This window comes from Lithobates pipiens, unplaced genomic scaffold (assembly GCF_037356315.1).
Source record: "Lithobates pipiens isolate NorthernLeopardFrog02 unplaced genomic scaffold, aLitPip1_a1.2 Scaffold_8, whole genome shotgun sequence".
Classification (NCBI taxonomy): domain Eukaryota; kingdom Metazoa; phylum Chordata; class Amphibia; order Anura; family Ranidae; genus Lithobates; species Lithobates pipiens.
The window spans coordinates 596,939,607-596,951,097 of NW_027507903.1; the positions used below are offsets into that span (position 1 = coordinate 596,939,607).

Genomic DNA, 11,491 nt, shown 5'->3' on the forward strand with positions numbered 1-11,491 from the left:
CAGAATAGAACTGAGGTGAGGCTCAGAGGTAAAGAAACAGGAGTAAGAACAAACCTAGAGCCACTTGGGGCGTGACCACGCCTGGCCATCTAAAAGACACGGTAGGGACCGTGACACTCAGGCACTGCCCAAGGGCCCCATGCCACTAGGGGGCCCCATCAGGGTTGCCAGCCTCAGTAAAACCAGGAACAGTATGTAAAAATATGTGTTTTTATTAAATCTGTCTCTGAAATGTCCCTTACCGACATCCTTTTGGTCTAAAAATCCCAAGATTATAGCTGCCCCTCCTCTCCAGTACCTTCTCAGCCAATAGAAACATGTCTGTGTATACTGTGTGTGTGTGTTTGTGTATACTGTGTGGCCCCATAATCTCTGATTGCCTGGGGTCCCCATAATCTACTATTGCCCAGGGGCCCCATGAGTTGTCAGTCCGCCCCTGACTGTCCCTAACAGACAGGGTCCTTTTCTTTGCACTACCCACTCGCCAAAATCCGGGATTCAGGGCCTTAAGTAGGCTCTGCCTGACCCATGATGGCTGCCAGACCCAATATGGGGCAACGGAATCCAACCAGATCACTTCCCCAGTGACCCAGGAAACCATAGAGGAACCAGATTCCACCTAAATTCCTCTCCAACTGCAGAGCTGCTGAGGTTGAGTGCCACCTGCAGTGGAGAAAATAAACTTCACATGCCTACATGTGAATGGGTGTATGGGTGCCATAATGTACTATGAAAAATGATAGCACTCCTTGAATACAGGAAATATACAACCTTGTGGCATGAGCTGTCACTGGAAAAATATATTGTGGAACCTTATGGTGCCTATTGTACAAAGGAAGTCCTATTTACCTTAATTAGTAGGTTATTTTTTAGAGAGTCATTTATCTTACTCATTACTCATACTTATATCAGTTTGCTCTTTTTACAAGTCTGGGCAAAGTACTGCACACACACTGACAAGGTTGTATCATTGACTTTGGTGTTCATTCATCGACTCATGGATGGATTGATGGGCCGCCCATTGAGGTTTATGCTGCTCCGTCATATATTTTCTGTACTGCGCCATAGGTATGCGTAGCCTATTGCATTAGGATGTGCAACCCAAAGCTCAAACACGCATGCCTTTCTCTGCAGCCTCAGCTGCATGGGTCAGTGAATGAATGGGAAGTGCTCTGTGCTGAGCAGCTTCCTGTTCATTTACAAATAGAAGCATAGTAAACACCCTTTCCCAAACTCTCCATCCTAAAACATTCCCCTGCAGTAGCTGAGGGGAGAGGAGAGTAGAGGAGGAAAGCCAGCAGCACTACGGGGCAGGGGGAAGGGGGTGCGACATGAGGGGGGGAGGCCAGGCAGCAGGGGAAGTCTGCACTGCACAGAGTAATTAGAGTGTGCCCAGGCACACCTGGTACACCCCCTGTGCATGTCTATGCACTGCGCCTAGCCATGAAAAAATTAAATTGGAGCACTGCACATCTTCTAACTGGTAGAATGAAATCTGCTGACGTAATGTCTGCATTTTTACATATTCTAAGGCCGCGTACACACGGGCGGACTGTCTGACGGACTTGGTCCGCTGAAACGTGTTTCAGCGGACAGTCCGCTCGTGTGTGGGCTTCAGCTGACTTTTTCAGCGGACAGTCTGGCGGACTAAGTCTTTCGGAATTTCCGTAATATTGTCCGTCCAAACTTGGTTTCAGCGGACAGTCCGCTCGTGAGTAGGCTAGTTCGACGGACTAAGTATGGCGCATGCTCAGAAAGGATTTACACGGCGAAAGGTTGCATTGCAGTGTATTGGACGTCGTATTTCTAGTCCCGTCGTACGTGCTGTACACGTCATCGCGCAAGCTTTCGGTGGACTGTCTGTTCATCGTGTGTGGTCAAGTCCGTTCATTCGAAAGTAGGACGGACTGTCTGTCGGATTGTCTGACGGACTTAGTTGGGCAGACAGTCCGCCCGTGTGTACGCGGCCTAAGTGTTGGGGAGGGCAGGAAATATTTCTCATTATTCCATTTCCATGTTTAGTTTATCCATGATGGCACTGGGCAATGAGGTCACCATATAATCTCTTTTTTCCGTGGCTGGTCTTAATTACGTAACTTTTTTTACTTATGGTGTGACCCAAAGCTTCCTCTTTCTATTTATTACATGTTTATTCAAAATGAAAGGTTGTATTTGACTTCTGTATAATATAATCTGTCCTTATTAGAGTGGTGATGTCATACAAGGGGTGCCCCCACCCATGTGACATTATCATCCCAATAAGGAAGTGTTCTGCCCCACTTTCATGCACTTTTTCTGTGTTGCATTGAACTACATTTGTTCTTGTATTTGTATGGAATATCTTTAACAGAAACAACACGGAACACAAATAAATAACTCTTTAATAAAACAAAAAAGTAGGCCAATCACACCCACATTTCAAGTAAAAGAAAAAAGAACCAGCTTACATTAGGTGTCCCCATCAGAGTGTCCCCTTACATCAAAGTGTCCCCTTATATCAAAGTGTCCCCTTACATTAGGTGTCCCCTTACATCAGAGTGTCCCCTTACATCAGAGTATCCCCTTATATCAAAGTGTCCCCTTACATCAGGTGTCCCCATCAGAGTGTCCCCTTACATCAGGCCTCTCCATCAGAGTCCTACCTTACATCAGGTGTCCCTATCGGACTATCCCCTTACATCAGGTGTCCCCATCAGAGTGTTCTCTTACATCGGGTGTCCTTATTGGACTGTCCTCTTACATCAGATTTCCCCATCAGAGTGTCCCCTTACATCAGGTATTGCCATCAGAGTGACTCTTACATCATGTGTCCCCATCAGAGTTTCCCCTTACATCAGGTGTTCCCATCAGAGTGTCCCTTTACACCAAGTGTCCCTATCAGCATGTCCCAGTACAACAGGCGTCCATATCAGAGTGTCCCCGTACATCATTGTCCCCATCAGTGTGTCCCTTTACATCAGGCATCCCCATCAGAGTGTCCCCTTACATCCAGGTGTCCCCAGCAGAGTTCCCCCCTTACATCAGGTATTACAATCCCCCTTACATCTGGTGTTGACAGCAGAGTGCTCCCTATATCAGGTGTCCCCAGCAGAGTGACCCTCTCACATCGGCTGTCCCCATCAGAGTGCCCCCCTTACATCAGGTATCCACATCAGAGTGCTCTCTTACAACAGGTGTCCCCATCAGAGTTCCCCCTTAATCAACTGTCCCCATCAGAGTGAAAACCTTCAAATTTCATCAAATTTCACTCTTACATCACTGTCCCCAGCAGATTGTCCCCTTACGTCACTGTCCCCAGCAGAGCGCCCCCTTATTTCAGGTGTCTCCATCAAAGTGACCCTCTTACAAAGTTGTTCCCATCAGAGTACCCCCTTACATCAGGTGTCCCTAACAGTGTTTCCCCCTTACATCAGATGTCCCCAGAGTGACCCTCTTATATCAGTTGTCCTATTATTGTCCCCTTACATCAAGTGTCTGCATCAGATTGACACCCTTACATCAGGTGTCCCCGTGAGAGTGACCCGCTTACATCAGGAGTTCCTGACAGAGTGACCCCCTTACATCAGGTGTCCCTGTCAGAGTGACTCCCTTACATAAAGTGTCCCCATCAGAGGGAACTCCTTAGATCAGGTGTCCCTTCAAAGTGACCCCCTTATATCAGTTGTTCCCATCAGTGATCCCTAACATCAGGTGTCCCTGTCAGAGTGACTCCCTTACAGCAGGTGTCCCCAACAGAGTGCCATAATGTCCCCCTTACATTAAGTGCCCCTGTCAGAGTGACCCCCTTACATCATATGTCCCCATAAGAGGGATCCCCTTACATCAGATGTCCCTATCAGAATCATAAATTTTTTTTATATACATTTTGCAAAATAAAACAAAAATGTGTATTTTATTGATTGTTTTAAATAGAATACTGTTTTAGAAAACAGACAACCAGATCTTTTTACATTAATATGAACAGAACAGTATGTAATAAAGAGATAAAACAGAGACAGATAGATTCTAGAACCATGAAGCAGATCTACTTTCTGTGCATACATAAGCATTGCTCATTGAAGACAATGAACAAGAAACAAGACTTGTACACATATAGTAATAGTAACCGATAAGGTGGAGCGTGACGGTGTGTATACAGAGATGGACCAGTTGGGCATAGCTCCCAACTGTCCATCTTTCGGAGAATTTTTCCCTCTTTTTATACCAAATCCCTCTGTCCCTCTTTCTTTCTCCCTTCCTTCTCGTCAACACGTATGGACCTTGTTAAACACTGTGATACTGAACTTAAACACTGTGATATTTAACTACCATATACTCTGATAAACCTTTTATCATTCTCCCTGCTGATTTGGGGCAGTATTGAGCCATTTTACTTTTTTTTTTTTTTTTTAATCAGAAAGAATTTTAATTTCAAACGAATTTCAATTGTTTGGGTCAATTTATCTTTTTTTTTATTTCATGATTTTTCTTTTTTTATTATTAATATTTTAGATATGTTTTATATATATATCTTTGTCGCTGCTCTGATCCATTCAACTTCATGTGCAAACTTCTTCTTGAGCTACTGAGCTCTATGAACAACAGACTTTTTACAACAAAGGTGCTAAGGAGAACCAGCACAACATATAAAATATGAGCGTAAAGGCTCAAAAGGAGAATACAAAATATTAATGAGCAATATTTAATATGTAGAAAATACCAGGCATTCTCTTTAAGGGAGTTGAAATGAGGTCCCAGGAGTATCCAATAGGCTTAAGTACATTAACCCTTCTGGTACATACACTAAAAATTGCTAACATGCTAGTCCAGGGCCCCTAGCAACACTCCTTTTGGCGTTTGTACAGTGGAAGGATGGTTCCATTTTTTTCTCAAAAGAGCAATAATCAAAATATTGATGATATAATATCTCTTCAGTTGGCCACACATTCAGGTCAGTTGCCCTACCTCCTGTACCAGTTATCAGTAATAGCACTCCTTCTATAGCTGTCAGCACTGATCATTGCATTCTGCCAGTGGGAAAATCTCCCCAATGGCAGAATACAAAAGCTCAGCGGGAGTGATTCCCCCATCCACACTGAGAGTGTAGATGGGGGATTCAATACATTTTTATTTTCATTCAACTCACTGGTTAAATTAAAGAAAAAAAAAAGAGATCAATGTATGGGAAGCCTAGGTATTACTCGCAGAAGATCTATATCCCTCCCTTCTAGATTGTAAGCTCTAACGAACAGGGCCTTCCTGGTCCCTCCTGTATTGATTTGTATTGTAAGTGTACTGTCCACCCTCATGTTGTAAAGCTGCGCAAACTGTTGGCACTATATAAATCCTGTATAATAATAATAATAATATATATTTATTTTTTTTTTTTGAGAACATCATTGATTTTTAAAGTAGTAAATTCCTATGGAATATTTTATATTACCAAATTGAAAAAAAAAATAGGACCAGACAGAAATAAATAACAGAGATAAAAGAAAAATAAACTTTCTTTAAAAAAAATAAAATATTTCTTTGAACAATAGTCATTATCCAGTATTATAACAATGTTTATATTCAATTAGAGCCTAAAACTGGCCATAGTAGACCTCTAAACGAATTTTTGTACAAACATTTGTGCGACAATTCCGATCAGTCCATGCAATGACTTGACAAATGTCGTTCCCATGTATTTTAAAGGGTTGTTTGCTTTTAACATTCATTTTTGGAACTAATGATCTTTCCCAAATGAAAACCACATAGACTGTTAAGCCCCATACACACTATCAGGTTTTCTGCTAATTTTTTTCCTTCAGATTTACCAAAACCAAATAATATGAGGTCAAACCTTAGGAATTTCAATGTGTATGCAATCAGGCAGGCCCTTGCATTACATGGTTTTGGTAAATCTGAAGACAAAAATCAGCAGAACATCTGATAGTGTGTATGAAGCTTCAGAAATTCATTTGCCCAAGAAAATTTTTCCATCCTGCCCCTTCGAATTTTCTTTTTGAATGTCGATTTGACCCCACTAATGATTAGAAAACTGAACAAAGGTTCTAAAATTTACGGAATTCAAAGAATTTATCATCAGCTTAGCTACAGGCAGTGATGAAATTATTAAAAGTACCCCACAGCTGATCAAGAATATATTGCTCGTTTTGCCTAGGGGATGTTCTAACACTGAGTTACGTTTACCATGGTCTACCCTGTTTCACAATAGTTGGCAGTCTTGTCCTTCTCTATTCCAGTTCTAGTCGCCAGTCCACAGGAGGGATGTGCTAGAGCTGGAGAGAGTCCAGAGAAGAGCGAACAAAGCTAATAAGGGGACTGGAGGACCTCGGACAACGTTGACACATTTTTGGGACCATTGGCATTAATACAGCGATCAGTGCGAAAATGCATTGATCACTGTAAAAATATCACTGGCAGTGAAAGGGTTAACACTAGGGGGCAGTGAAGGGGTTAATGTGTGTCCTAGGAAGTGTTCTAACTGAAGGGGGATGTGGACTGTGCAGGGAAACTAACAGAGGATCTGTCTGTTCTCCCCTCAGAGACCTGGAAACTGTGTGTTTACAGTTTGTTTACAGTTTGTTTACACACACATTTCAAGGTTCTCCGTGTGCCCAGAACGATCACCGGAGTCCAGAGGTGAACGAGACCAAAACTGTCACAATCGGAACTGGCCAAAAAATTGTGGGACTATCGGTTAATCTGTGTTAACCTGTTGCATGGAAAAACAGGCAATATATTGTAGCTTGGTGGAGGTGGGGGGTGCAATATTGGTTTTGTTTTATCATTGCTGTTAGACTTCATATTTGCCTCCTAGTAGTTGTGCTTTCTCAAAGGACCAAATGCATGCACTAATCAAAGATATGAGGGTGTAGTCATGCTGTCACCATACTGTTGATACTCTTATGCCATTTACACACAACCAGACTTTTCGACAGCAACAAATCCGTCGGACAATTCGGTCATGTGTGGGCTTCATTGGACCTTTTCTGTCAAAAAAACTATGATGGACTTTAGAAATAGAACAGGTTTCAACTCTTTCCGCCGGAACTCTGCTGCAACCAGTTCCTATCGAGAAAAACGCTCGTCTGTATGGAGGTCCAACGGATCAACAACGACACAAGGGCAGTGATTGACTACTGGCTATTGAACTTCCTTTTTCTAGTCCCGTCATACGTCATTGCGTTAAACGATCCGACTTTGGTGTGATCGTGTGTAGGCAAGTCCGTTTCAGCGGAACTCCGCCGAAAAGGCAGTCGAAAAGTCTGTCAGAGTTCATGCCGATGGAAAGTCCGGCCGTGTGTACGTGGCATTAGGGTTTGATTTACTAAAACCGGAAAGTGCAAAATCTGCTTCAGCAGTGCATGGTAGCCAATCCACTTCTCACTTTACCCAATTCAATTAAGCTTTGACATAAAATCCTGGAAGCTGATTGGTTTCTATGCAGTGCTGCACCAGATTTTGCACTGTTCAGTTTTAGTAAATCAATCACTTAGTATTCTACTAGGAGTTCTTATGTGATCATCAAAAAAAAAAAAAAGATATATTTGTAGGAGGACTAAAAGTAGGTCCATGCTCATGATTTTGTTAATGTTAGTGAGTTCATCTCAATTGAGTTCTCTACAACATAAAAAGTCCAAAGAAGGTTGTGCTTTGTAGCTGGGCCCGTATGAGGCTTCTGTGAGACATATTGACAAAAATTTCATCCCCCTCTTCTAGCAGGAAGCTGGATCCCAGAAAGCTGCTTCTCTTCCATATTGGAGAACCTTGAGTATCACAGAACCCTCCAGTGTTCGCCATTAATTGAGTGACGGAACCCATTGTTCTTATGTTTACTGAATGGGTAAATAGTAAAGAAGGGTCCACTGTTGCACAAACTACTCCCAATTGCAGCTTGGAGTACACAAAATATAGTCCGGATTTTTTGCATCGAATTGATCCATCACTGTACTCCATTTCATGGAGGAATGCCAAGCCATGTGTAGATTCCCATTGAAGTGGTTTGCCTAGCGAAGTGTTCTTAACTGTTAGACCTAAAGGTAATTGAAACAGATGCTGTAAATGCTTAGTTATCTATATTTACCAAACTAATGTTGTTTAAAGCTCAACTTTCTGCACCCCTACTTTCCCATAGGACCACCCTCACACACTTATGGCCCGCAACTGAAAAAATAGCCTACATTTGAGTTTTAAAGAAAAGATCCACTTTCGTCCAAAAAAAAAAAGATATATAATAAATAGATTTAAAACAAGCATTTTGTTCTTTCAACAGGGACATAGACAAAAACAAGTTTTCTTATGAAGGGGAGAGGGGGGGTCAAAAGCGGTAGGTATAAGGTTCTTTTTTTCAGAATGTAAATAAAAAATGTTAATTGTAGCTATTGGAACTAGCTATTCAATGAGAAGTGACTCCTGTGTGGACTGTGCCTCTCCTATGGCCTGCTGCTATCCCCTCGGAGATTCTATAGGTGCTTGCAGTACCATTTAATAACCATTGTATGATGATTTCTGAACACTCCTGGTAAGAGGCTCTCCAAGGTAACCGATGTATATACAATAAAGATATGTAATAAAACTTTTATATGTTATTTTGATTAAATACATGTGTAAATTATTTTGTTTTTTTCCTAGTGGTATGAATGTGAAGTACTCCTAAGACTCCCGAGGAAGCCAGCAATTGGCGAAACATGTTGAGCTGAAGTACCTGCATGCACAATAAGCCAGTTGGATGTTTCTTGATGATTTTTATATGAAAAATGGAAGACGTATTGTTGTCTTTGATACATTTTATAATAAATTTGAATATTTTATTATAACTACCTTGTTATTTTTGGCACACTTAAAATCCCGCTTTCCTTTTTTGGTTTACTAGTATTAAATATGAAGATGAATATGCAGTGATGGCACTTGATACATTCCATATCCATCTGCATGTGGACTACTATGAACAATAAAAGGAGCTTTCCTAAAATGGCTTTTCTCTTCTTATAAGTGCTTTTAATCTAAGGTGGTAAATTTAGCTACTTTAATTGGAATATTTTTTTGTAAAGAAAAAAAAAAACAGTTTTTCATATAATTGTACAAATGTTGTTGCGTTACTTTTTTTTTTTTTATAAAAGTCTCATTTGACAGCAATGTATCCTCAAATTAGTCACATTAGCACTTTCACCTAGCAGCACGTTGGTTCAAATCTCAACCATGGCACTACCTGCCTGGAGTCTGCCTGGAGTTTGCATGTTCACCCTGTGCTTACGTGGTTTTCCTCCCACACTTCTGGTACGTTAATTGGCTCCTGTCTAAATTGGCCTTAGTATGTATATGTTTGAATGTGAGAATTTAGATTGTAAGCTCCTTGAGCGCAGGGGCTGAAGTGAATGTACAATATATAGTATATATAAAGAGCTACGTAAACTACGATATATAAACACCTGCAAACAATAAATTCATATACAGTGCATCCGAAAAGTATTCACAGCACTTCACTTTTTTCCACATTTTGTTATGTTACAGCCTTATTCTAAAATGGATTAAATTCATTATTTTCCTCAAAATTCTACAGATAATACTCCCTAATGACAATGTTAAAGAAGTTTGTTTGAAATCTTTGCAAATTTAATAAAAATAAAAAATGGACAAAAAAAAAATCACATTTACATAAGTATTCACAGCCTTTGCCATGACACGCCAAATTGAGCTCAGGTGTATCCTGTTTCCACTGATTGTCCTTGAGATGTTTCTACAACTTGATTGGAGTTCACGTGTGGTAAATTCAGTTGATTGGACATGATATGGAAAGGCACACACCTGTCTATATAAAGGCCCCACAGTTAACAATGCATTTCAGGGCACAAACCAAGCCATGAAATCCAAGAAATTGTCTGTAGACCTCCGAGACCGGATTGTATTGAAGAACAGATCTGGGGAAGGGTATAGAAACATTTCTGCAGCATTGAAGGTAGACATGTGCAAAAGGAAAAAAAAATGTTTAGTTTAGTTTCGTTTTAATTCGTTAATTCATTAATTTAGTTTAGTTATATTCGTTAACTTCCTTAAATTCGTTTTCGGATTTCGTTTAGTTTTCTACCGAATTCGAAAAATCGGCCACATTCGAAAATATTTCAACGAAATTCGAAAATATTTCTACCGGATTCGAAATTATTTCAACATGATTCGACATTATTTCAACCGCATTCGAAAATATTTTGTGACCCGACTTTAGGGCCATGTATCTCGGGGTCACTTGGTGCTCAACACTTCAAATTTTTCGTAACGAATTGAAATTCGGCCGAATTTTGCATCTTTCGAACATTCGGATGCATCCAAATGTCCGAATAAAAAAAATAACAAATTACAACGAATACGAAAGAAATATAATGAATGAATTCGAATGAATTCGACATGATTCGAAATTATTTCAACCGCATTCAAAATTATTTCAACATGATTCGACATTATTTCAACCGCATTTGAAAATATTTTGTGACCCGACTTTAGGACCATGTATCTCGGGGTCACTTGGTGCTAGACACTTCAAATTTGGATATGTTGTAGAGCTAGTATTATTTTGTTTGCATACCAAATTTGGGGTTTCTAGCTATAAGTGACCCCGAGATATGTAGCCCCAAAATCGGGTCGCAAAATGTTATTAGTTAATAGAGCAGAGAATGACATTTTGCGACCCGATTTTGTGGCCACATATCTCGGGGTCACTTATAGCTAGAAACCCCAAATTTGGTATGCAACCACAATAATACTAGCTCTACAACATATCCAAATTTGAAGTGTCTAGCACCAAGTGACCCCGAGATACATGGTCCTAAAGTTGGGTCACAAAATATTTTCAAATGCGGTTGAAATAATGTCGAATCATGTTGAAATAATTTCGAATGCGGTTGAAATAATTTCGAATCATGTCGAATTCATTCGAATTCATTCATTATATTTCTTTCGTATTCGTTGTAATTTGTTATGTTTTTATTCAGACATTTGGATGCATCCGAATGTTCGAAAGATGCAAAATTCGGCCGAATTTCAATTCGTTACGAAACGAATTGCACAAGCCTAATTGAAGGTCCCAATGAGCACAGTGGCCTCCATCATCCATAAATGAAAGAAGTTTTGGAACCACCAGGACCCTTCCTAGATGTCATGGTTATGCAGTGATCTTCCTGTGTTTGCTTACCTCCCCTCATGTGTTCAGACTAAGAGGCCAGCCACTTCCACCTGGTGGTTTTTATAACCTCTCCTCTAAGCATGGCTCCACCCCAGGCCCTATCAGGGAGCCCTATATTAACCTGTGCACTGCAGGCCATCAGTGCTGATCAACCATTGTGTATTCCTTTGTGTGTTTGGCTTCCTGTTACCTGCCGTGTGCTCTTCTGTTGTTCCGTTACCGACTTTGGCGTGTCTTTGACTATCCATGTTTGCCTGGGATCCTGACCTTTTGGCGTGTCCCTGACTATTTCCGTCTGCTTGTGGCCCCGACCTTAGCTTTGTCCCTCAC

At 40.8% G+C, this 11,491-nt stretch overlaps 1 protein-coding gene across 1 annotated transcript in view; it reads right to left on the reverse strand.

The window, feature by feature from the left end:
• Positions 1-2,363: 2,363 nt before the first annotated feature.
• Positions 2,364-11,491, reverse strand: part of TNFSF14 (TNF superfamily member 14) — a 42,946-nt gene continuing 33,818 nt past the window's right edge. Inside the window, exon 4 of the mRNA XM_077470490.1 lies at positions 2,364-8,021. Coding sequence (XP_077326616.1) covers positions 7,609-8,021 — 413 coding nt within the window. The 3' untranslated portion in view covers positions 2,364-7,608. The remainder of the gene's footprint in view (positions 8,022-11,491) is intronic.